This window comes from Eulemur rufifrons, chromosome 17 (genome assembly GCF_041146395.1).
Source record: "Eulemur rufifrons isolate Redbay chromosome 17, OSU_ERuf_1, whole genome shotgun sequence".
Classification (NCBI taxonomy): Eukaryota; Metazoa; Chordata; class Mammalia; order Primates; family Lemuridae; genus Eulemur; species Eulemur rufifrons.
Genome location: NC_090999.1, coordinates 32,771,795 through 32,799,106, shown reverse-complemented (window position 1 = coordinate 32,799,106; position 27,312 = coordinate 32,771,795). Strand labels below are relative to the sequence as shown.

Below are 27,312 nucleotides of genomic sequence, written 5' to 3'. Positions count from 1 at the left end.
CTTGGCATGCCATCGGAATGTGGCAAACTATTAAAAAATATTTGTAAACCTCAAGATTTTCTTGCAGCTATTGACAAAGTGGTTTAAACAATGTTCCTTCCCCCACCCTCAATGCTCAAGTTTAAAGGCCCCCAACAACTTCGAAAATATGGGAGTGTTTGGCAAAGAATTCCAAATGAATGACCCCCAGCTCTGGAATTTGCTCCTTCTAGCAGGCTGCTCTTTTCAGCAGTCAGCCAAACCCCAAATCTGGCAGCTTTTAAAATATGGTGCAAAATAGATTATTTTTAAACCTGAGAGGCACAAAAGATTTATTTTGCTGGAAAGACATGATTGTAAAAATAACAAGCAATTATTGTCATGCACCAAGTAGAATCAGAGACCTGCAAGAGAGACTATAATCAAGGGCCACCCTTCTTTCTTCATTGTACAAATGAAACCAAGCCATAGGAAGATGACATGATTTCAAGTCACACAACCAAGTGGCAGGGTCTGGGCACATCCTGATCTCATGATTCACAGGCCAGTTGTCATACAATGTCCTCTAAGAATGACAGATGATTTCTTCTTTGTATCATACTTGGTTATTCACAGATGCAATATTCTTGTAAATGCTAATAGTATAATCTTTGGCAACTGTAGCAAATAGTATTCAAATATTTTGTAATTTTTGGTGTGTAACATTCTTTCCACGGTCCCAAATATAAAATCTGGTTGCATTACCTTCTTGATCCTCACAATTTAAGTTTCTAATTCATCTAGAAGGACATACATAAACCTGTGCATGAAATGCAAATCTAAGAGCTTTAAATCCACAATAAACCATAACAGAAGGACCTTGACCTTCTCCTGAAATGGGGTGAGTAAGCCTATATCCCATTATATTTTACTTTGATTTAGGCAAAATACAGGAGTCAGAGATTAGGATGAAAATGATTCCCAGAAAGATAGGAACAATTCTAGCACCTAGGCAAGGAGTTAGGCCCAGAGTGAGAAATTTACTATGGTGATAACAGACTCATTTTCTTGAAAACATATGACTATATTTAATGAGGCAGATAGTTAATTTTGTCTTAGTTCTTCCTACTTCCCCACATTCCACATGTTATTCTATTTCCTTTCACTTCAGGCTGAGCATACCATTGAGACACATGGGGTCAGAGAACTATTCCCAGAGTTCATTCCTCCTCATAAAATAGATTGTGTTCTTTTCTCCCTTCTGCAGAAAATTTCCTTTCCTTTTCCACGCCTAATCCATGTTGGCCATTTAGTGAAATGTACAATTTAAGAGAGAAGTTGTTATTATTTGCTAAGGGTGTTTTCTGGAATTTTACTACCAAGGATAACAATGAATAAGGAGATAGGAAAGACCCCAGTGAGTCTTTCCACGTCCACCCTCAGGGCCTTCCCTGGCCCAACCTAGCTCCCAGTCACTTCTTTGTTCCTGACTGCAGGCCCCTTGGGGCATTTCTCTTTCTGAGGTGGCGGCCACTGCCCACTCAATTGTGGACAACCTTTCTTTCAAAGATGGCTGTGGAGACGGAATGTCCCAAGCTCCCTTATTTCCATCTCCTTCTTTGCTGTCCTGAAAACAAACAAGCTAAGCTTTCTTTTCTGGTTTAACCATTGGTGGTTAGGCACGAGAGAGAAACAGAGAGGAGACAACAAAAACATGGATACAATGAAGGTTCCAGAATCTTTCAAAGTCCTGCTAGTCAAGATTCCCAGTCAGTATTTCTGATTCTACTTATACTTTTTTCATTTATTTCTGAGGGTAGAAGGTAATGTAATGTCCTTTCTTCATGATGCCTCTTCTCAGGCTTGTTGATTCCACTGTAAATATTTAACATCTAGAGAAATTAGGGATTACAGGGACCAAGATGTCCCTGTAATGTTACCAAAGTAAAGCTGAAGAGTTTTAAAAAAGGAATGCTCTCAGGTCCCTTTGACTCAACTCTCTAGAAAATAATGGAAGATCAACGTGGGCTTCTGGAATTTATCACTGACAGCACCTCCTCACTGAAGCCAGGCTAAGACCCCGCCCTGAGCTTCCATGTTCCTGAGCCAGATTGTACTTCCATGACTACTTAGCTACCATTTGTTCCCCATCCCAAACTGGGTTTCCCTGGAAGGAAGGGACTATAATCTTCTCTCTCCACCTTGGATTGCTGGGATCTTGCAGTGTTTGTCACATAGTAGGTACTCAGTAAATGTTTTTCAGAATGAAATGGTTCTCAGAAGAAAGACAGGCATAGTCTTTCTAGCAGAAGATAAAATACTCCTCTAAGGAATGGACAACCAGCCTTCAAAGTTGGGTTTCAGTCTCAGTAAAATTGCTTAGAGAGAAACTGTCTTGCCACAAGATGAACAATAATTTGATAAATAAGGAGGGTTTAAGGCATTCTTAAATCCCACATTGTTCCTTGTTGCCCTACCCCAACTGACTCCCAATATGCCTTGGTGACAAGAAAATGGGTAAGAAATTGGAAAGGAATGGATCAAACAAAAATGTGGACCCTGTGGAAAACTGTTGTGTGACTTTGAGCAAGTTACCAACCCTCTCTGGGCTTTAGTTTATACCTGTATCATGAAGTGAGTGAGTCAGATGATATACAAAGTTCCTTACAGTTTTAACCTTTTATGACTCTAAGTGATTCACGGCCATGTACTGCAATGTATTTTAATTTTCCTCTCCTCAACCTCATCAAAAAATAAATAAATAAAAAATGACTTCTACCATTGCCAACAACCCACTTGGGGAGGAAAAATAAACTATAAATTATGGTCACCAGATCAAATGAGCTGAAACACAGATTAAAATATGTTATCTATCCACAGAGCAATTTTTCACAATGGTGTCAAACAAAAAGTTCTAGTCAATGTTTATACTAGGACTTGATGAAAAATTCCAGACATAAAACTTCTGGAACGTAGACTTGAACTCAGAAGGACCTCCCACCTCTGAATAAATTTTACAACTAAAATCTATTGGTACTTTTCCCCCTTAACAAGAATTCACCCTTCAACAATTATCTGAGTTCTGTTATTGAGACAATTATGGTATAGTAAAACTCTGGCTGTCTGGAACTGTCATACAAGGTATAACAGCTAAAGATTTTATAAGTACCACTGTCTTTTAATAATTTTGAATGAAAATCATTTTAAAAGACATTACATTTCCTTAACTTCTTTAACAGAACACACTGAATGTAATTCAATCTTTTCCTCAATACGAATACCAGTTACTATAACATGGAAATGTCCTAAGCCCTAGACATGTTTGTTCTGAGGGTGCTTTAGGATACACCCCGAGCTGTCAGCTGTACTTCTGACTGCTGTCACTTCTCTGTCAGCTTGGCCACTTGTGATCATGTCTCCTTGATATCTAAATTTGCTGATTAAAGGCAGGGAAAAGTGTCTTAATTCATCTTTGCACAACCAAGGGGAGCATAGTTCTGGCTACTTAAGGTGTATAGTAAATAAAAATGTTTGTTGAAATAGTGCAAGAATTAACATAATAGGCTTAAAATAAAAAAAAAAGACAACCTTGCTAAAACTCTAGAACTAGGTGTGAAATAACAATAAACGTTATTGACATTGGGTAAAGACTTGAGGCAATTGCTTTAATACATAGATTTGCAACATTTTCTTTTTCTAATTCAACATTTTCTAATTCTCCACTATGATCTAGATAGATTAGAATGCCATAGGATTGAGTGCCTGATTTTTCATGAGATGACTATATAATAGAAGTAGATAAATAAAAACATATAAAATGATTGCCTAAACTTTGGGTGATTATATAAAATTTAATGTCGTCAATTTATTTTTATTTTTAGGCACACATTTGATCTACTCCAAACAGAAAATTGAGAAATGGCATTGGCATTCTTAGGTATTTTAAGGAGTTAACTGAGGGGGCATCTCATCACACCTACCAGCTTGGATTTTGGGCAAATTATTTAATGTCCTTTAATTTCAGTTTTTTGCATCTGAAAATAGTAAAAACAAAACCCTTCTAATAGGGTTTTGAAAGAATTAATGCATTTTAAAGTCCTTACCACAGGACCTGGCACTAAATAAGCATACAGTTACTTTCATTATGATAGGTTGTCTGTTCCTGGATTGGGGACAATGGTACCAACCCTGGGCATAGCCAAGCAATGTAATTGCCAAAATATTTTTCTCTTGTATTTGCTACTTGGCAGATAATGCCCCTGCCTCAGTGTCAGGTGTTTTGGAACCAAATGTGGCACCCAAATAGAAATAAGCTCTAAGTTCTCTAAATCTCTGACATTATCGAAAACAGGCATTTCCACTGAACTAGTGGGCTTTTAAGGTGGAGAATTTTAGGGAATGAGAGAAAGAAAATTTAAAAGAAGACTGGTAATCCAAGTCCCCACAATTTATCATAAATGTTATAATCCTTAGCAACTGGAAGACCTCCCCATATCAATGCAAATTATAGAATTAAAATATTCACTGTAAAAAGCAAAAATGATAGCCTCAGCCTCAAATCAGTATGCACACAAAGGTAGATTGCCCTTAAGGAAAGTCATTAGTTTCTCCTCAACTTGAATTAACACATTCACAATATCCAAATTCATTACCCAGTGTTATTTATAACACAATAACATCTCTATTTCTTTAAAATGGAGAAATTAAATGTTGCAAATAGGCTGTCTTACAAAGTATGCTTGGAAATTTAGAAAGAATGCTCTAAAATGTGGATGAGAATACAGATGGTGATACTATAGCGAACATTCCTAAAAAGAATTCTTGCTATATGATGAAAAATAATGAATGAGATCTTATCATCTCCACTTCTGTGGAACCAATACCTTTTCCCAATGTTTTTTAATGGCCTTTCTAACCTAAATACCTCTTTACTGAACTTGGTCAATTTCTTTTTTTACTTCTAAGTGAAGTTTACCTGCTACTTAATGACTACATTAAGTAACTCCTCAGATTGTTCTCCTTGTTAAATTCCAAAAGACTATTATAGACTTTATTTTCCAACATCTTAATTAGCTGCATTATTGACTTTTGAACCTTTTCTTAAAAAGGCATCATTGATACACAAAAATATTATACTTGCATTTTAACTTCTTTAGAAATCATTTTGGCTTTTTGGTAACATATCTGTACTACATTTCTAAACTGACAATTCATGAGAGATACACAATGCATTAAGAAATCTTGAATAACACTTTTCTAAAATACTGCATCTCTTAGACTACACTAACTTAATCACAGCACAAAGTTTAAATATACTGAAATCAATGTGAAGAAAATTATTTTATTGTGCATTTTAAAAACTTTATCTGAAATAATCATTCTTTTTTAAGTTGCTCTTCAACTCTTCACTTTAGTTGCTCTTCACTACTGGAGAACACATTTACTAAAATATGATATACCAGCAAATTGTGGGTTGACCAAAATCAATTTTGAAAACAAATATTTTCAAATCCTTGAGAAAGATGTGAATAAAACTGCAAAATTTATGCCACATTTCACACTCTTGTGGTTCTTCAGGGAATAAAAGAAGATGTGAAGTGAATGACTGATGAGCGAAATGAGAGATGCCATCTTACAATAGAAGAAGGGAGCACAAGGGCTTAGGGGTTGGCCTGAATGAGATACAGCTTGCTAATTCCTGCACTGTAGGGATCGTGAAAAAATCTTTTAGTAAATTCAATCACCATCCCACAAGACATTTTTTTAGTTACATTTTTAAAGTTACATTTTTTATTTTTAATGGCTGGTTTGGGAAGACCTCAAAAGTTGACATTTGAGCAAATCCTGAAAGGATTAATAGAGTATGCAGAAATCTGGTGGAAAAGCATCCCAGATATCCCAGTCACTTCAAACCAAAGATTCAAATCTGAATTTACTGTTTTTCCTCCTAAACCAGCTAGCTTCTCTTCCTGTATTTTCTCTTTGAATTGTGCCATCATCTCTCTCACCACTCAAGAAAGAAGTCTGAGATTTACCTTTAGACTGTACTTTTTCCATAACTTTGAACAAGGATCCGCAGCCCAGGTCCTTTCGATCCTATCTCTTTATACCTCATATTGACTTCCTTTTGCTAATATTGCAAGCACATTGTCACTGGTTTTGTTTAGACCATTGTCATTTTTCTCTTAGATTTTTCTAATATGCATTCTCTTAACTGGTCTTCCTGCCTCCAATCTTGTTTCCTCCCATCCATCCTGATGCTGCTAAATAATATTTGTGAAATGCAAAGTTTATCATGACATTCTCCAGTTCATAAACTTTGCAGTTGCTTCACATTATGGTCAAACCCAAACTCCTTATTGTGGCACAGAAGGTCTTAGGTGACTAGCACACTTGCCCTCCCCATCTTCCCACTTGACCTCTTCAGGTCTCTTCTCTCCATTTAAGGCAAATTTACTGGCCCTTGCTCTATTAAGTTCCTCCTAAAAGTGACCCCTTTCAACACTGTGCCCTTGTACAGTCTGTACAAATTACTTATAACAGTAATCTGCTTACATGTTTGTTTTTCCCAAACCCAGTCCAGTGATTGGTTCAAAGAAGGCATTAAAAAAATGGATAAAATTAAATGTATATATTACTGGTGTAGTATAAATATGGACACCTCATGTCTAAGCTCTGGCTCCAGGCAGAAGGGTTCCTCTCTAAATCCTTAGAAACATCTTAGAAACTCCTCTTCAACTTTTTACTCAACATATTCTGATACTAAACACAAATAGCCATTCTTATGTGTTTGGAAAACCTTATGATTTAAAAGGAAAAAAACCCTAACTTTTCACAACTAAGAACTGATATTATGGGAGATTCATGTATACACCATTTCCTCTATATACTTGCTCTTTTAGCAACAAAGAGATTTTCATTTCCAGAATATATGAACTGCAGAAATTATAACCCAATCCTGCTAAAGCTAAGTTGAAGTTGAGAGAATCATTCATAGGTGCTAAAAAAGGAAACTAAAGTTATTGATAGAAAATAAGTAAAAATCAAGAAAAATTAGCTTTATAAAGCTACTGTAGTAGCATCTGGGAGGAGAAAGATTCAACTTGTTTATAAGGGAATAAAGAAAATGAAATCCAGGATCAACAATCCAGCCTTAAAATCAGCAAGGTATTTAACATATAAATGGGGGACCAAGAATAGAAAAATATAATTTGAAAGGTATCATATCTATAGCAAAATAAAATAATTTGCAAGCTTCTCATTTATGAGTCTAGTGGAGGTAGCAAACCTGTTTTCAACAAGCACCTGATGGGAAATGGAAATTTACAATATAATAGTACATTAGAGAAGGTTAAGATGTTATTAATAGTGTTTTATCACATATTCATTTCTTAGCATTAATAAATAGCAGTTGGAATTAGACTATTATATATGATTTCCAAAGACATTCATTTTATAATCGTCAAAAATAATTTGAATTTCTTTGCTCTGATCATTATTTTGATATTACCACTTATGACTGTGTTAAGTTATATTCTTGATAATGATATAAAATACAAACTTTGCAAAAATAGAAATTAAAGATTTTTTAAATGAAATATTTCATACACATAAAAACAGACTTTTATTTAGAGAGGTTTCATAGAATAGTTTAGTATGGCCAGTTAACTCTCTTGAAAGATCTTAAAACTCCAATCTCTTTTTCTCTCTGGATGGTGAGCCCAGCCAGAGACTTACCAGCACAGGGAGAACAAGCCATGGCCTTTATCAGATTTCATTATGCACAGCAATCACCTGGAGTTGTTGGTACAAGTAGACGCCTACTCAGTACGTCTAGAGTAGAGCACTGGATTCTAGTTTCTAAAAAGCTTTCAGGGACGCTGGTGGTCCATGGATCATATTTTTGAATAGCAGGACCTGAATCAGTGATTCACAACCTTGATATCTATTGGAATCATACGGGTAGCTTTAAAAAAAAAAACAGCATTTCTAGGGGTGAAAGTTTATTTAATTAGTTTGGGCTGCAGTCTGGGCATTGAGAGCTTTAAAAGTTCCCAAGGTGAGGCTAACATGCTACTAAACTTGAGAACCAATGCCCCAAAATGTATTTGTTAGATTTGTTAGGCTTCATTTCAGTACTGCATACATTATGAGAGTAACTGATGTCCAATAATCTCCAAATTCTTACTGAGACTATATATAATTCATTATCAATTAGGTTCTAATTTTAAGAATCTTGGTGGCTTCACCTCTATATTCCCTATTAAATTATTTAATAACATATTTTAATATTTTAAAGTTATTCATGGAATTATAGTGAAATGACAATCTGAATTACTTTTACATTAGGAAGTAGATATATAAAAATATAAATATGTGATTTTAAATTATATGGAAATGTCAGTTCCCAACAGATAAAAAGGTTCATACTAGTTAGAAAGTTTATAAAAAAATCCTCAAATCTATTACACCATGAGGAAGGCCCACAGACACAGAAAAGTTCTACAACTTTAGTATCCCTACTTGAATAGGCATTACTGATCCAGGAGTTACAAACTGAATTATCAATCTTTACAAGATCTTTCCTAATAATTTTGCTAAACTGAGGTTTGTAAAAGGTCAAGATACAATTCCACTCCCAAGGCTCCCACCATAACTTTTAGAAATGCACATCAAAAACACTGAATAAAAAGAATATTTTAAACTCCCAGGTATTTGCAGAAATTCCATAGTTCTAGTAAAGAGTACTGGCATAAAAATCAGCTGCCACATACTAATGATGTGACTTAAACTTTCTGAACCGGCCTTTTCATACCTAAAATAGTCCAATAAGAATGTGATAGTGTGGACTAATGTCACATACAAATATAAGATAGTATTACATATAACTTTGACAAGCCAAAAATAAATAAACAAAAAATGGTGTGGTAATGTTTCAGTGCAAAGAACTGAAGGGCAGATTGAGGACTACTCCAGCTTTCCCACTAATTAGCCATATAACAAGCAAATCACATACCTTAGTCTCATTTTAAAAATAAAAAGGCCTCAAAGAGATTATCTTGAGAACCTGTAGCAGATCAAAGCTCTATGATCTGAAATTATAAAAGTTAGACAAAAGGATCTCTTAGAACACCCATTAATCAGCCCACAATGACCTAAAGCCACAAAGCACTAATAAGGCTTGATATGTTTAAGGATTTAAGCAGTTTACTATATAAATTTGCCAGATATGTAACAGTTCTAATTCTAACAAAAAAACACAAAGAACCACCAAGAATTCACTTTTAAAATGATTAGTTTAACAATTCTCTCAAGAAAAAATATTATTTTAAACTTGTCTTCGTGTCTACTAATTGTTTGGCTATCATTTAAAATAGCAAAAACATTTAAATCTAACAACAAAGATGGAGTGGGGGGAGGTGGGGAGAAAAAGGATTATTAAATGCAAGAACACCAGGCAGAATTAAAATAAAGCAATGTAAACTGAGGATATTGAGATAGTAAAAGGCTCTTTCTAAGCAAAACTATTTCAAAGCATGTAGTATGAAATTTTGATCTATCCCAAACAATATACTGTATAGGCATTCCTATTACACATATTTCTAAGTACTACAAATAACTCATAATTCCTGTATAAAATTATTCTAATTAATAAAGATGATAGTACAGAGGGATTATTTCCTTTTATTTTATTATTTAGTTTGAATACATGTCCTGCCAACCACAAAATACCTAGTGTGGCCAAATACATAAGAAATCCCTGTGTCAATCGAAAAGTGCCACTCTTGCAACTTTCTGTCACAAGGGTGCTGAGAAGTGTACTGTAACAATGATGGAGTGAGACACAGGTTGCCTCAATTTTAAGTTTCCGTCATTAATCCTCTTCAGAACTGGAATCATCCTCTTGGTCAGAGAGTTCTGGGACAGGGAATCGGAGAATGGCAGCTACCCCAGTCAGTTGGCTAAGCTGTTCCCCAGATACATGAAGACTAGAGAATATCCTAACCGTGCCTGCATTCTCTTTCACACTGTCCACCAGCCTCACATACCGGCTCCGTGTGGCTACATCCTGGTGCCTGAAGAGCTCATCACTGATGAGCAATGTGTCAATTGCCATGGCTTCATTGGCCTTCTCCACCTGCTTGAGTCCATAGAAAGCTCGGTCAGGTTCATGCTGTAACATTTTATAGAAGTCATCCAAGGCTTTTACTTCCCCAGCAGCTTTAGTGTCTGAAAGGCGGCTAGCTACAGTTGGGTCACAAAGGGCCTCTTTCAGGGAGTACTTGTGTCCAGAGGAGGCATGCACCTAGAATTGCAATTATAAAAGTTAGACAAAAGGATCCCTTAGAACACCCATTAATCAGCCCACAATGACCTAAAGCCAAAAAGCACTAATAAGGCTTTATATGTCTAAGGATTTAAGCAGAATTTACTATATAAATTTGCTAGATATTTAACAGTCTTATTTCCATTTCATTATCTCACTTAAAATTCCAGCCATGTAAAGATTTTCTCCTCTTATTTTTCCCAGTTCTAAAAGTTTAGGAGTAGTTTATAACAATCCCTCTGCCCATCCTTAATTATCCCTGAGTAAGATTGTTTTACCTGAAGAAATTTGGACCGGTTTTCCAGAAGCACTTTGTTGTCAGTCTTCACTGCTTGTTGAAACATGTAGTCGCAGAACTGCTCCCTCACAAATCCTGGGCTTGCCACCAGAATGCACTTTACGATATCAAAGTGTATGTGGCGCTGGATGGCCTGGACCACCTGTTCATAGAACCGCTCCAAGGCCCGGTCATGCTGGGAGCAGTTGCCTTTCCGTTTCCTAGGGATGTTCACCTCCACCTTGGCCCGAGTGAGGGTCATGCTAGGAGTGACTAAGCAGATATGGGCGAGGCCTTCCTGCATGACCACAGCCGCCACATCAGCGCTCCAGGCTGGGTCACAGGCCTGCTCAATGCGCTCCAGAACCACACTGTCCCACTGTTTCTTGGCCAGGGTGAACTGGCGGTTAGGCTCCAGCTCGATCGTGTGGTAAGCCCCCATCTTGACATACTCATTCTCTTGGATGTTGGTCCCCTTGACCCGCAGCTGGCAGGCTTGAGAGTCGAAGTCGATGGCTTCCACGCAGAGAGTAAGGGTAGTGCGGACCCGGTTGCTTCCCACGCTGCCTGTGGAGGACTCGGTCTGTACCTTGCGGATGGTGGAGGCGCGCAGGCTGTCGCCCACCTGCACTAGGTTGTAAGTGTGCCACATGTCCTCAGGCTCCTCGGGGACCAGGGTCACCTGGCCCGCATTGTCCTTCTCAATGTCCTTCCTCACAAGTTTCATGGCCTTGGCAGGGGCTCACTAACAGAAGAAGGACCAAGGGGGTCCCCACCTGGAAAGGAGCAAGAAGGGGGAAGGGAACGTAGGCCGGGAAGGGGGCGGGGCCCGGTTCCTACCGGCACTTGCCAGGTGAGAAGGAAATACTCCTGCTCCGACTCGTAGACTCGTACGGCCAAGGGGAGCACTCACTCTAGCTCTCTATCCCTTCCTTCCTCAGAGTTCCGAGACACCGCAGCGAACACCTTAGCCTCCGTGGTTCCCGCTGCCAGCACCGGAGCAAGAGGCCGCTGCAATGAGAGCGCATGCGCAACCCACGCCCCGCCTCCCGGCGCAAGCTTTGCGTCCCCATCGGAGAGGTGGGGCCGTCGTCTGCGCGCGCGCAGGCGTACTAAACAGAGAGGCACTTGGAACGAATAAACTCTGAGAAAGGAGCGCGGGATTTTTGGTGGCAAATCCTTTATTTTAATGCTGAACTTGAACTTCCTAAGTTTTCTCTTCCATCCCTGTTTGGGAAGACTCTGGGGAGTATGTGAGTGCAAGTATTTTTTTTTTTTTTTTTTTTTTTTAGCTGGATGCAGTTCCCACTCTGCACCTCCTCCCTTTGGGTAACTTCAGAATTTATCTAAAAGTTAAAGGAGCTCTCAAAAGTGCAGATTTGTCCCCAGAGGTCCAAACTGTGCTCGGTTTTGCTCCTGCCTTTTCCGCACTCAGACGCTACAAGCCTGTTGGAGCTGGTATTTCCAGAAGCGTTTTTTTAAGAACTGTAGGTCACGTTCTGTCTGGGCTCTGAGCAACGTGCCCAGCTGTTTTCTGCGCTTAGTTACCGTGTCTGCACGATCTAATTAACCCAGATGTTAAATCACTGGTCCCAGAGAGAGAAGAAACTATGTGTGGAATTTACCCCTGGGTGGACTTCTCAGTTGCTTGACCTGATGTCCTGGGAATCCTAGAATCCAAAGCAATCTCAGCTTTCCCTAGCTCAGTAGCCTGTGAAATGTTTAGGGTGGGGGTTGGGTCCCAATAGCTTAAGGCCCTGTCTTCACTGCCAAAGCTAAGCTAAAAGCGGAGGCTGTGCTCGACCCCGATTAAATAGCTACAGAATTTATTTTAAAAACTTAACATTTTTTATTTGGGAGTGGAAGTTGAGAAGTGGGATTGCCTCTTAAAAAGACCGTTGAATCGCAAAAAAATGAAAATAAAAATAAATTTTCTTGGAAGTTAAGATGAGGTGGAGCGCCAAGGAGCCCTGCACACCTATCTTCTAGTTATCTATCCTCTCTTACCGTGTGTGAGTTTGAATGCTGAGTTCACCACCCTGAATGGGTGAGACAGGGATGAAAGAAAGAAATCTGACTTTGTCACAAGCTTGATAGTTTTAACTGAAGTCTCAATTATCTTTCTCAGAGATTGTCAAGGTACCGAAAGGTCCTCTCCAAACAGAAAGTCCAAATTAGAACCGTCCCAATTAGAACCGCTATTTATTTTTGGTCTCTCTCTCTCTTTACCTTCCTCCATCCCTCTTACCCCCTCTGGATCATACTGAGTGCCCTCACAAAGTTCCTAACTCACTTTGCCACCTTCCAATTCCAAGAGAATACAACAACTTTTCACTAAGCAAAGAACTGATCACACTGAAGGGTGAAGATGGTTTGCCTTTCCAAAGGACACTGTATCTTTTTAAAAAGATCTTGTTAACTTAAAATTCCTCATTGATAGAATGAAAGTGTGCGTGTGTGTGTGTGTGTGAGAGAGAGAGAGAGAGAGAGATTGAGATGAGATAATTTTGAGCTGGGGGCTTTGAAGTGCTCTTGATCACCTTTCTAAGTCTAATTCATCTCTTCCCATACATAGTTTGCCCAAGATTAAAAGCCGCAGAATCATGGTAGGCACACAGTAGGATCTGAGTAAAAGGTTTTTTCTGAAGAGCTACCATTTATTGAATATTCATCAATAAATACTTTCTTATGCTCTTTCCTCCCCCATAAGGTAAATATTTGTTATACTCATTTTATGGAAGAAAGTGAATTGTGGGAAAGTTAAATGCTTTCAAGATCACAACTACACTCAAATTCAGATCTGCTTAACTCCATACCCTCTACTCTTGCCACTACCACCATACTATATTATGGATGCTTGTAAATCATCTCTGCAACTGCGAATTATGTGCAGTTATCTACTTACACTTCCCTCAACTGTCACTGTCAACAGTTAAACAAAACCCCACAGCTCAGAAACCAATTTGAAGGATTTGAAAGGCACTAGTCCCTTCCCTGCTCTTTTATCACCTCTTAAAATCATTATATTCATCTTTTCCACATAGGTTTTTCTTCTGCCCAGCCTAGGTCATCATAAAATCTTTGAGAAAGATCTAATTTTCAACTTTAGAAAAAAATATACATTTTTTTTTCTGCATTTGAAGCTTGTGGAAAACCCATATTGACTCTTAATTCCATGGTTAATTTTTTTTTCTTTCTTTTTTTTTTTTTTTTTTTTGAGACAGAGTCTCACTCTGTTGCCCAGGCTAGAGTGAGTGCCGTGGCATCAGCCTAGCTCACAGCAACCTCAAACTCCTGAACTCAAGCGATCCTCCTGTCTCAGCCTCCCGAGTAGCTGGGACTACAGGCATGCGCCACCACCCCCGGCTAATTTTTTCTATATATATTTTTAGCTGTCCATATAATTTCTTTCTATTTTTAGTAGAGGTGGGGTCTCGCTCTTGCTCAGGCTGGTCTCGAACTCCTGAGCTCAAACGATCCGCCTACCTCGGCCTCCCAGAGTGCTAGGATTACAGGCGTGAGCCACCGCGCCCGGCCCCCAATTTTTTTTTTTTCATATTTTAAAGTCATGAGTCAAACCACTTTGGGCTGTCTTTTTAAATATCATTGTGCTTCTGTGATTGAACATACTACAAAATCGTAGGCTTACTATTTGATCTGAAACATCTGCAAGAGTTGGAACTCTTTTTTTTTTTTTTATTTACTTGAGCTTGTTGTTGAATGATCAGTGATCAGATGTTTTCTCCCAGATTATGTGTTAGGGTTTACTATTTCTAGACCAGTCATTATAATTTTATTTTGAATTATTTGGGGGTTTCCATTCCCTATTAATTAAAGTCCCAAATCCCTGGCATTCAAACCTCAGTGCTCTAGCCTTACAAACTACTTCCACTTATCCCCTCAGGTCACCCTATATTCCACCTTGAGTGTAACCTTTGCTCTCCATACATATTAAGAACTTTCAGCTTGCTGCCTTAGCTCATACTGTTCTTGCTATTTAAAATGTCACTTGCTTTCATCCCTGCTTCAATAAATCCTATCTACTTTAAGGGCCAGCTTAAATGTTATCTCAAACTTGAAAACATGTATTATATTCATTTGAATACATATCTTTTCTTTCTTATTGAACTCTGAATAGATTCATCCTTGTACCTCTTCATTGTCCCTTGAAAGGTCCCTTGCACATAGTAAGCACTCATGAATGATAAGCTAGGTGCGTCAAATTGTAAAGTCTGGCAGCTATTTTAACATTATTACGGATACCTCTTAAGGCACTTACATCCTTGACTGTAGTTCACTTAATTTATAATAATAATGGTAGTTTAAAACTGCTATAGTTACATTTTCATTCTTTTCCAAATTAAGCAGAATCTTGAGGAAAAGGCCATGGGTTAGCTCTGTTGCAAATAGAAATCTTTAAATCAGTAACTTTAATTATATTTATTTTTTCTATAATGTCTCATTTATATTAATTTCTGTAGAAGAAAAAAAAGTCAATATTGTTACCTCCAAAAGCTTTTAATTTGCTTCTTTTGAGACATTTCCCCTAACCTCCATTAACCCCAATGTTTTAAATTCTATGTTGTAAATGAGATTATTTACCCTGCCTCTCTCATTTGACAGTCCTTATGAGGTTCTAAGGAGATTATACTACTTGATAAATTGTAGTGCTCTAAGAACGCCTGGCTTGAAGCTAAAAATTTGGATCAGACAAAGTAAGGGACAAGGGTTCACTTTAACATGACCATGATTATTTGGCCTTGGAAACATAACTGGTTTGAAAGAGTTGACTGATGGATAATCTGTTGGGTACGTTTATTTATTTCCCTTTCCAGGGAAACCTTAGGTCAGCCCTACTGAATGAAATGGTTCACGCACCACATTGGTGAATTGGATTACAATCTTTCCTATTATAATAATATCCCAGAAATGGTTTATATGACAATAGCAGGGATTTGGGGGTCCTGAAGGGTAAAAATTTTGTTTGAATACCCTGTGCTTAGCACAGAGACCCTTAAAAATAGTAGGGGATGTATAAATTTTCATGTTTCCATCTTGTATTTTATCTTTATTTTTTTGCAAGACTTACTTTCTTGCAACACAAACATGATCTTTTCATTCCTCTGCTTAAAGCACCTTAGAAACCCCTCCCATCATTGCTTCTCTTATCTTTTCCAGACTCTGGTGCTCCTAAGGGCAGAGACTAGCTTTTGTTTATCTTTGTGTTCTTGGAACACAGCACAAGAAGGAGTAAATAATCACATTTACTTTATGAAATTAAACCACTCATGGTTATTAGTTTTCCTTTAACCCAGAGTTTTTAACTTGGCTATCACTGACATCCTAAAGTTAGGAAATCACATTCTGTTTTATAATGTTAATAAAAATTAAAATTAAAAAAGATTATTCTTAAAGTAAGTTTCTAGAAATCTACTTCAATTTTTGATATATCTATGCTTGGCTAAGAAAATGGTGATTTTAAATACATCTTAACTGAGGAAAAGTCCTTAAAGTGTTTTAAAATAATGCATAATGACAATTACTTTTATTATATATGGTTTAGAAAGTGAACTTTACAGAATAAGTAGCTAGATCTCTGATTATGAATATCTAGTGATATATATGATCATTCATTTAGAGAGAATGTACAAACCTCAGATTGTACAAAGGCTCCCATGTGACCTCCACAAGTAAAGATAAGTGGATGACTGGGAGGATATTCAGCTAATGCAGACAAAAGGGTAAAAGGTAAAACGGAAAGTTCCAGGAGTTTTTAAAGGAACTTGTTGTACTCACTATCTAAATTTCCTGTGATTAAAAGGCTTACTTGCAGTTGTCACAAAATACAAAAGCTCCTACCAAATAAAATCCTATAAACAAAAGTGTGTGTTTCTATTTGCCTGTATCTCTATACAATACAGGATCATTTTACCAAAAATATTACAATAAAATGTATAACTCAAATATTTTTAAGGGATAGTCAATACCTATGTATTTTCAGACTTTAGTATTTGGCAAACTAAAAGTCTATCTAATAAAATAATTTTGAAAGTACATTTAATTTGTGTTAAAAGTACATGATTTATAATAAAATGTAAAATATCTTAACCATTTGATGCTCTAATATGATTCAGTTGCTCTATTCAAATTTAAGAATTTGCATTTATTTCAGCAGATCTCATATTTTCATACAAAAGTATATGTCTTCACTCCTTTTGATATTTGAATTACAATTATTTTGTTTCATTTAGAGGGATCTTCTGTTGGGATAAAGCTAAATTAATGTTTTTGCACACAAAGCGAATTCTTGGCACTAACCAGAGCATGCATTTTAATTTCCTTTTAAAACTTAGTTGACTTTTTAATCTTCCTTTCAAATTATAGAAAAAAGATAGATTAAAATCAGGCTCCTTCATATATATATATATATAGTCCTTTGCTCACCAACAAGATGACAGAAAGTTAGGAGTTTCCCAAAGGTAGAATCATTAATTCTGTGCAACTGGAACATTCTTTGATTATTTTATTATCACGTTTCTCCTGAGGCTTCCTTCTAAAGGTACAGTATTCAAAGGAAGCTCTGTTTTGGGGATCTGGTGAGGCTGCTGGTGCCAGAGGAGCAATTATCCCCTAAGTCAGATATAAACTTGGCTCTGGAACAGATGTAACGGAGGAACAATGTTGATTATCTTTCTATCTAGAAGGGATGTTATACATTAGCCTCTTTGAAATCTTATGATATATTAATAGTTTTTAATTTTTCCAAGAAATGTGATAGAAAATTGCCATATGGATATATTGTATATTATTGATTATAATTTTCAGATGCACATTTGCCCATATTTCAACATCTCTGGAACTAGGATGCATCTAATAATCTAGCAATAATAATTGGATTGGTGGTGCTTGTCTTTCTTAGTGGTGCATAAAATAATGGGGCATCTTTCAATTGCTAATGTCTTTCATTCAATTAGATATAAATATTCCAGGTGGGGATATAATTAAAGGGAACAATCTGGTCCCGTAAGCATTTAATGAGTCTGTCTATAGTCTATTCTTTTATGATTCATTCAATAAACAAGTGTCTATTATTCCTAGGTGCTAAAGTTAATAAACAAAAACTCTGCCCTCACAGAGCATACAGCAAGTGGGGAAGACAGACAATTAGGTATTTAATTATAATATCATATGGTATGTTATACAAGCAAAGGTGCTAGGGGCATACATTTCCCTGGGGGAGGGTCCCCTCCACTTTAGGGGGGTCTCTTGGAAATCACATTCATGTGGGGACATAAGAATGAGTAGCAGTGAGAGTAACTACTAATCCAAAGGCCCCGAGGAGACTTCAGAGGAGCTGCCACCATAAAGGAGCTGAAAGAAGCTCAATAACCTTGAGGATAGGAATATGTGCAGTCATTTGCATCTCTTGACACTCCACTGTACTCGCTTTGAGAGCGAATACAATTCTCTAGTCACAGACTGCTCTGAATAGGCAATCTATTCTGACTTTAGCACTGTGGCAACAATTCCGAAATATCTTTCATCTCAGTTTTTTAACATGAATTCAAGTACAGTATTTTGTATTTCATACAACAGAAGAGCAGCATAGGTGAACAATAGCATTTTGGTCCCCAATTTTTATGAATATATTTTAAACATGAACTACTTTATTCTGCTAAAATATTTTAAGAGGCATATGGAAATTTGGTAAGTTCTAAATCTAGTGAGAAGTTTGTTGAGTTGGAGGTAGAGAAACAAGTAAAAGGAGCATCCATCTACTGAAGTAAGATCAACAGTGATAAGCTGAGGCCCAAGAGCTCATGCTTCCAAATAGCTAGTTAGCATCGTGACAGCAAGGAAGAAAAATAGGTAAACTAGTTTAGTGTGTATATATATATATATATATATATCATTGTTACTCTCATTGCTTCTTTACTAAACAAACAGAAATCCTATGAATTCATCGCTGCCTTTACAGACATCATGATGACTAAGAAAATTTTCACCATCTTCAGTAATTCTGGACAATGCATTGTGGGCCATTGGAGGTCATTTCTTTGTTTTGGGTAAGTGGCTGACTTCCTCCCCATATTCAACCAGCTCCCATCTCCTCACTGGACTTCGTTTTGAATAGGAAATCTTGCCTGTGAAAAAAGTCACAAAAGAAGACCCTTGCTTCTAGGCCAACCAAAATGTTTCTAGGGAGGAGAGACATAATTCAATTAGGGGTAATTCTATATTTATATTCTTAATAACCAAAGGTAGTCATCTTACTTGAGTTATACTTACTGTATGGTGGGTCATCATCTAATTTCACCATACACCTAAAAATCATGGTGATAACAGACTCACTTGCATCACTAATTAGGTCTTTATCCAAGTCTTTTAGACAATTATGTTTGGATTTCACATTTAGAGGGGTGAGCAAGAGGGGAATCAACTTACATTTAGGCAGCCTGTATGTCATATTATTTCAGAACATGAAATTTGAAGACAGAGATCTGAATTGAGTAAATTTGTTATTTACTAGTTATGCAATGTCGGACAAATGAGATTAGCCTCTTAGTACTGTTCTTTGAGTTGTTTCTCTGAAATATGGATAGTAGTTACATACTTTTTTTTAGATTAAAATGAAATAAAGCATACAAAGTTCTTGGCACAGGGCCTTGCACATAATATGTTTCAGCATTAAGTTGTGCTAATTATTCCTGGTTATTAACTGTTTTGGCCTTTGTTCTCTAGGAGGTTGGATGTTGCCATTTGGATATGGCCAATGGGAGGGCTGGGCAAGACATTAGAGGGTGGGAGGTAAGGGGGTGGGTATTTATTTCCCTTTACTCCTTCTCTGTTGGACTTCAATTTTGGCACTAACAGAATTCCTCTACTTACGGCCATAACTCTGGTCCAACAGCACCTCCCACCACCACCACCCATAGCTAGAGTTCATAGTCAATTATTAATAACACTTCCACCTCTTCAGGCCTAAGAATGGTCATAGTTTTTCTTCTCACTGTTGCTTCAGGTGCTTTGTTCCCACTGTTGCTTGTCCTAGGAGCTCCACAGTGTTTTCTCATTCCTTTAAGGCCTCTGTAAACTGTCCCTTTATGAAATTTTCTTCAGTTAAATCCTTTATATCTGCCACTAGTTTATGCCGGGACTTTGACATACGTAAAATAGTACAAAGGACTTAAGGAAGAACATCTTTTTTGATGAATCATTTTACTAAATGTTGGAGGAAGTTAATACAAGAAGTTCTAAATCTAATGAGAAGTTTATTGGGATGGGGATGGTTTGTTGTTCCGATGTAAACCGAGCTTTGAAGACTGTAGAAAGTTTGTTTATATGGCAGCGGGTGGTGGGAAGGAAGGGTGGAGTTATTTTCTAGACACATAAAACAACAAGATCATATCTACAATGGCAAAATGAGCATGAGGATTGTGGAGAAAGTAAGGATATGTCATGGGCTGTAATGGGCAGTTTATGTTTAAGGGTTGTGGTAGGCAGAATAACTCTCCCAGAGGTGTCCACGCCCTAATTCCTGGAACCTGTAAATATGTTACCTTAGTTGGCACAAGGGCCTTGGCATATGGAATTAAATTAAGGATCTTGAGATGGGGAGATTATTCTGGTGGGCCCGTTGTAATCACAGGGGGATCCTCAGGGAGGCAATAAGGGCAGAGTCAGAGAAGGAGATGTGACAATTAAACAAAGTCAGAGAGAAAGATTTGAAGAACTCTGCTGGTTTTGAAGATGGAGAAACGGGCCATAAACCAAGGAATGCAGGTGTCCTGTAGAAGCTGGAAAAAGCAGGGAAACTTATTCTCCCCTAGAGTCTCCAGAAGAAATGCAGCCCTGGTGACACCTTGATTTTAGTCCAGTGAAAATTTTGATCCACAGAACTAAAAAATAGTAAATTTATGTTGTTTTAAACTGGTAAATCTGTGGCAATTTGTTACAACAGCAATAGGAAACTGATATAGGGGCAGTAGGGGATAGAAAGAGGTACTGGATTAGGACAGTCAGTTGAGAATTTTGGATTTTATCTTAAAGGTGACAAAAAAGCCACCAAAAATTTTTGACTAAAAACTCAGATACAATGAAAATGATGTATTGGGAGGGTGGATTAGAGATTGAGTTCAGATTGGAGACAAGAAGATGAGCTCTACAGTATTGTGCATGGATTGGTAGGACAATGAGACCCCAGATTAGGTATGGACTCTAGGAATTGATGAGAAGTTTCCAGATATGAAAGAGGTTGGTAAGAAAGAGCTGACACAGTATGATGACTGATGAGGAAATTAGCAAAGGAAGAAGTAAAATTTCAGATTCTTAATGTTGTGTTGTGAAATGGGCATAAATATAGCATAGTTGAGGAGCTTGTTGATTCTGAGACAATCACTTTTTTAAATTCTAAATTTCAATAGGATTGAATTATACACACCTACACATGGAATCTGAATATTATAATTTAGAAATATTTACACATTATTTTCTTTCAAGTCCCTTCTTGGATTCAGCAAGGTATATTACACCAACATATATATGAAATTGTAACTTGTTAACATCTGTTATTTTAAGTTTCATTATGTGTTTTTAGAGGATATGCAAACCTCATTTGATCATGTCTGCACTAGACACTGCTTATTTGGTAAAATGAAAAAGGTACAACTTGATTAGTTAGTAAATTACTGTATTCAGATTTTGCACAAAACCAACAATAAAATGCAAACAACCTACAAAAATTTGAGTTGGAGAGGAATCATAGGTCAAATATGTGTAAAGGGTAGTGACAGTGGCTGGTAAGTAAGTTAGGCCACTCACTGGCTGTAATGCTGTTCCGCAGTTACCACTGTTTGGATTATTGGACATTTCCTGAGTAGTGGAAAATGTTTGGATGAAAAGCCAGTGGCTCATTATTAACTGTCTTTACACCACCTCACTATGAAAAAAGCTCTGCCTGCTAATTTCTAAGTGATCTTCATAAAAGTTAACAATGCTTGGCCATCTAAGGCAGCACTAAACTGGCTGGTTCTCCTCTTTTAAATGGTAAAGATACTAAATTAACTAGTAGTAATAAATATGCCAGCAGTGAAAATATTGAACAACTTAATATCAATGATATGCTAAAGCCAACTATTAATTAAACCACTAATCAGGTGATTTTCTTTCATGCAGCTTCTATCAATAAGGTTTCACCCATCTGCCTTCTGTTTTTCACCATTTCAACTCCCCGCCCCCCATTGGTAACTGGTAAAAAAGGTCTGACCATAGGTAAATCATTGGGGAAATCTTAGAAAATGCTCTAATTAAACTTTTTTTTTTTACTAAATTGGATATAACTTTGCATTGCTACTGTGTTTTTTAAGTCCCCTCCTTAAAAAATACATATTTATACACAAGTAACAACACTATATTTTGTATCTTAAAAAATAACGTCTGCGCCGTGATATTTACAGCGTAAATGTTCACCATTCCTTCCTAAATTTCACAATGTTCCTCCTCTTGGGTACTGACATAGAGACATCATTTCAGGACAAGCAGCAGTTTTCCCTTACACCCCTCTTTCCTTGCTTCGTAGCGGAAAAGACTTTGAATACTAGACAGCAAGAAAGGCAATAATGTCCACTCTTGAACAACCAGAGGGTAGGAACTTTGCACATAAATCAGGTGACTTATAGTTATCACCCCTAACCCCCGCCAAAAAAGGGGAGGAGAGCCATTTAGCAAAGTCCTAAAATACAATGTATACTGTAAAAAACAAAACAAACTTTAATTTGAAAAGTCCATTCTCCCGTATAAAGTTTTCAGCACTGCCTCACTCCTAAGTGACACCAAAACTAATTCGTACCAAAGCCCAGATGCGAAACTCTTTTCTGTACACTAACCGGGACAGACGACCCGGAGTGCCCGAAATTGGACGGGCGCTCCCTCTTCCTCTCTGGACCACGGCTCTGGGCACCTCCCTCCCGCGCCAAGCCCCGAGCCCACGCACGCAGGAGATGCTCAGAGAAAAGCGGAGTCGCTCACCGGTGAGGAGCCAGCAGCAGGCGACAGCGACCCCTGGGCTGGCGCGGCGCCGGGGGGCCATGGCCGGAGCGGCAGCCCCTGGACGCGCTGGTTCGGAGGGCAGGACCTGGCAGCACCCCGCGTGCAGGCTGCGCGCCGGGCCACTCCGCCCGCCGCCGCCGCGGCTCTCGGTCCTCGGCCCCAGCCGGCCGCGGCGCCCGGGAGCGGGAGAGGAGTGATTTCCTGTGTTTTCGTCGAATGCCTCTAACTTCGCTCCACGCTTCTCACACCCCAGACGGATTGCCACATCGCCCGCCCCTTCGCGCTCTTGGTCTCTGAAATCCCACTGGCAGCCTCCCAGGCTCCGTCCGAGACATGGACAAATAAAGCCAGCTTCGCGGGTCCGTGTTTAGGCTAAAGTCCGCGGGCTGCACAGCAAACCTTAAAGGGACATCTGCCTTTCATTGAGAGGGTGATCCCGCTCTCCGTGCCAAATCCCTAAGGTGGTAGGAAGGCGGGCAAGGGCTGGACCTTCGGGAGGGTGTCGCCACCGCAGTGGCTCCGCCTTCGCACCCCTTACATCTCCCGGTCTGGGCAGGAAGGGCGCTCTGACAGTGCCCTGTCCGGGCTCCTCCGCCCGTAAGAGAAGGCTGCTTTCCCGGGGTCCGACTGCTCGGAGAGGACCAGACCGTCTGGGACAGTGTGCGGACACTTGACCTTGGCCGTGAAGTCGTCTCGCACTAGCAGGGGCGTCCTCACCACCCCAACACGCCCCACTGAGGGCTTGGCTTTCGTTTATAGAGGCTTTGCTTCGGTTATGGTGACTCGTGGTTCAAGAGTGGTCGCAGATAAATTAGCTTTTCTTTGGGAAGACTCTGATAAGGGGAGAAAAGGCGAAACAAGACTGGGAGGAAAAAAGTTAAGAGGAAGAAAGAGACAAATGCAAGAGGGAAGCAGGAGGAAAACGGAGGGAGGAAAGCACTCTCCTTAGAAATGGAATGTGTGTGGGCTATTTTGTTTAAGCTGAATTAGACTGTTTGTACACTGGGAATTGAATCTGATAAAGAACTCGGGCACTGCTTCACTTTTTTTCTTGCCACAGACTTTTATGAGTAAAACTGCATTAAGTTGTGTTCATGTTACTCCTCTCTGATAGACTCGGGACAGAAGTGCTTAGGAGTTTGCAATGGTTTCCTTGCCTGCTAAGTTGAACAGCTTCCCTAAATCAAAAGCCAGATTCCAGATTCACATGTTAGCTTCAAAGAATACTTGCTGTTTTCCTATCTTCTTTTCTTTTTATCCCCCCCTCCTTTTTTTTTTTTTTTTTTTTTTAAAGACAGGGTATCCCTCTGTCGTCCATGCTGGACTGTGCTCTCTGTAACCTTCAACTCCCAGGCTCAGGCTGGGACTACAGGCAATTCAACAGCTATTAATGATTGAGTATCTCTATCTAACAGGACTAGGGCTAGGCAAGGACGAGAGTGCCACCCAAAGGAGGGCCTGTACACAGGTAACACAATACAGGTAACACAAGGAACAGGAAGAGAGAAGCCCACAAGGATGATTGGATATATTGCCAAATAGAGGATTGTAGCAACTAAAAGTTGGAGAACACAAAAGTTAAAGGAGTTTAATGAAGGTCAAAAAACGGGCGAGCAGAGCTGAGAGGTTGAAGGCCATCAAATCTCAGTACTTTGACCCATAAGCCAAGGAATTCTTTTACTAATTTATGTATTTGAAGTGATTCACTGCTTAGTAAATATATTAAGAATCCTGTTTCCCCCTGTTTTTAGCTTTCATAATGGCATTGCTTAGTTCTGTCTTCACAATTACACAAATAAATCTCTAGAAAAGTTGTGTTGGGTCACAGTTCAATTCCATTAGACATTGCTTAGCTTCTTTTGCCTCCATTCAATGCTCTCATTTCTTGCTAAAGAATGTCTTTCCTGTGTACATATCACTACCCTGTGTATAGTCTCAGTTATGTCTTATGCCTCTCAGTATGATCCATTGAATCTTACACAGTAACCAATAAACATTGATTAATGCTTGGGTATTTAAAAACTACAATAAATAATTTCCCAACAATATTTCTCCAAATCACTTCATTTTTAAAAATATATATAATGTGTGTTTATATGCACACATGTGTGTATGTATATATGTGTGCATATATATGCACAGTATATATGCATATGCATATACATATATAGCATTCTAGCAAATTACAATTCATTTCATTAGGAAAAAACGAAAAGAGAAATTGTAAAATACCTTATTTATATAAAGTAGGGTTAAAATATAATATGAGGCCTAAGCCAGAGTGACACCCCATCTCTACAAAAAGTAGAAAAATTAACTGGGCGTGGAAGATACGTCCTTGTAATCCCAGCTACTCAGAAGGCTGAGGCAGGAGGATTATTTGAGCCCAAGAGCTTGAGGTTACAGTGGGCTATGATGATGCCACCATACACTAGCCTGGGCGACTGAGTGAGACCCTGTCTCAAAAAAAAAAAAAAAATACTTATAATATGATCAAGTCTATAATTATTGGGAAATTTACCCTTTTCTGGACTAATAAATACTTTCAATTTAAATATTTTTATCTTCTCTAGGACTTACAAATGAGTGGTAATAACCATCACTACCAGTGATATTGTTAAAATTAACTTTCATATGTGTTATGAATCTTACAACAATGTTTATGGATCTGCTACCATATCAAATCAATGCAAATGTAGAGACTGAGAAATAACTATAATTTGAGAATTAAATTTAGAATAAGTGCTTATTTTCTAAACTTCAATAAACCCAAATACAAATCAATGTCAAGCAAGCTATTTTCCTAACTGATTTTATTCTGACTGACAGAAGATATGTCATTGAGTAAACTGAGGTTTAGAGAAGGTAAAACTTGCCCAGGGTCACAAACTATTAATAGTAATTATATGAGGACACTTGATGGCAAATGTAAAGCCCTAGACCTTATACTATATACTTTTCTATTTTAAATGAGACCTAATCTGATCAGATCTCTTTCAGGGTTTGGGAGCATGAGTTAAAATTAAGAGTACACTAAGAGACTAGAGAGTAAATTGATTAAGAATTTGGAAAGTAGAAGTCTATGAAATGAGGCAAGAGTAACTGGGATTATTGACCAATAATCTCAAAAAGAAAAGCATATGCTTCACACCAAAGTATTCTTCTTGGAGTTAATCTAATATACTGAGTAAAATTACTAGAGTAAGTAAGGTTATGGAGTTAACACTGCTTGGATTCAAGTCCTGGAACCACAATATTGTGGCAGTGTGATTTAGAAACAGTTACCTAGTTTCTCTAAGCCTCAGTTTTCTCAAACATAAAATGACGATGAAAATACTGTACTGCCTCTCTCTGAAGATTTTTGTGAAGATTAAATGAGACAAGCCTACAAGTACTTAGCACAATGCCTGGATTAAAGTAAGCACTCAATAGCTATTGATCATTCTGTGCAGTAGAAGAATTGGTATTAGATAGGCCATGGAAACATAGGGAAGGCCTTGTGTGTGGCAGACCTTGTAGGAAGTGATGCAATTTGATGGCCATAAGAAACAGAACTTCAGTGTTTGGCTAAAAATATCTCCAACAACATCTATTATAGTTTCTGTAACCCTAAGAATATTTACTTTGGATTAAGGAATTATCTTGAAGATATTCCTATAAAATGGGCCTACATTAAGATATCAGAACCCATTATAACAGTAACATGAATTTGCCTTCAACTTAGCTGACAAAAGGATTTTTTTTTTTAAAACAAGAAAATTTCACTAAGGTTGAGAATAGGAGAGGGTCTAGAAACCTGCTTCTAGTGTCTTCCAAGTTCTCCAGTAGTAAGATTATGGGTTCTCAAAGCCACAGGATAGGTAAGGCACTCCCACTTGGGTGGGGGGGGGGTGCAAATTTTACTTAATAGTAAATAATTTTAAAATTTTTGTATACTAAAATAATAGATTTTTGTAAGAAAAATTCAAAAGTTGTTTTTTTAAAAGTTAAATATGAAGTTTCGAATAAATTTTAAGGTAGCACCAAAGTGTGCTTTCACCCCACCCTCTTTCCCCTCCTCTGTTAGGAGTAGGTGGAAGCATCTAGAACTGCTTCTGTTTTTACAAAGATTTCATAAAGATTCAGATTTTTTAATTTTACAGTGTGAGTACTCAGGGGGAATATGCCCCAGGAGAGTGGTCTAACTCACAGGGCTAACCCATCTGGAAAACTTAGTCTCATTCGATAATTTTAAAGTTTCTGCTATATATTGGGCTGTACACAGGGTTATGTTCTACAGAGGCAAAGATGGGTAGAACACTTGTTATTCTCCTGCACATCTGCTGTTAATTAATTTCTTTCCCTTGTAACTAGGAACAGAAAATAAGTAGTATTTCCTCAATTCTAACATTGGCATGTTTCATTTTAAGTCTATTAAATTAAACAGTCTAGTGAAATTACCTTTAGTTGTTGCTGTTACACCTTGAGAACCCATGATTGCTTCCTCTACGATCAAAATACAGTCACAGTAATGCAGAGCTTGAACTTCACCACTAGCCAACCATTTGCTTTTTGTTATTATGTAATGTTCTTGTGTGTTTTTTCACTTAAAATATAAAATAGGTGTTCCTCCCTCCCTATTTCCTGAACAAGTCTGTGCCAGAAATCTTGTCCAAAGACATTTGGGCACTGGTACTTAAAAAAAAAAAAAAGAAATAAAAAA

The 27,312-nt window shown here is 38.0% G+C and overlaps 2 protein-coding genes across 2 annotated transcripts in view; both read right to left on the bottom strand.

Moving 5' to 3' along the window:
* ITGA1 (integrin subunit alpha 1) overlaps positions 1–23,025 on the bottom strand; it is a 145,793-nt gene extending 122,768 nt beyond the window's left edge. Inside the window, exon 1 of the mRNA XM_069492871.1 lies at positions 22,590–23,025. Coding sequence (XP_069348972.1) covers positions 22,590–22,650 — 61 coding nt within the window. The 5' untranslated portion in view covers positions 22,651–23,025. The remainder of the gene's footprint in view (positions 1–22,589) is intronic.
* On the bottom strand, positions 9,647–11,842 carry PELO (pelota mRNA surveillance and ribosome rescue factor). The gene is made up of 2 exons (XM_069491976.1): positions 10,564–11,842; positions 9,647–10,264 (listed from the first exon to the last, which is right to left on the bottom strand). Exons 1-2 carry the CDS (start codon positions 11,287–11,289, stop codon positions 9,833–9,835), a joined length of 1,158 nt encoding a protein of 385 aa, XP_069348077.1. The 5' UTR covers positions 11,290–11,842; the 3' UTR covers positions 9,647–9,832.
* Positions 23,026–27,312: the final 4,287 nt, after the last annotated feature.

Excerpts from the sequence above, each read along its gene's own strand:
- PELO (XM_069491976.1), bottom strand. The coding sequence starts at position 11,289 with ATGAAACTTGTGAGGAAGGACATTGAGAAGGACAATGCGGGCCAGGTG. Across the intron at positions 10,265-10,563 it reads ACCGGTCCAAATTTCTTCAG|GTGCATGCCTCCTCTGGACA; the intron begins GTAAAACAATCT and ends TTGCAATTCTAG.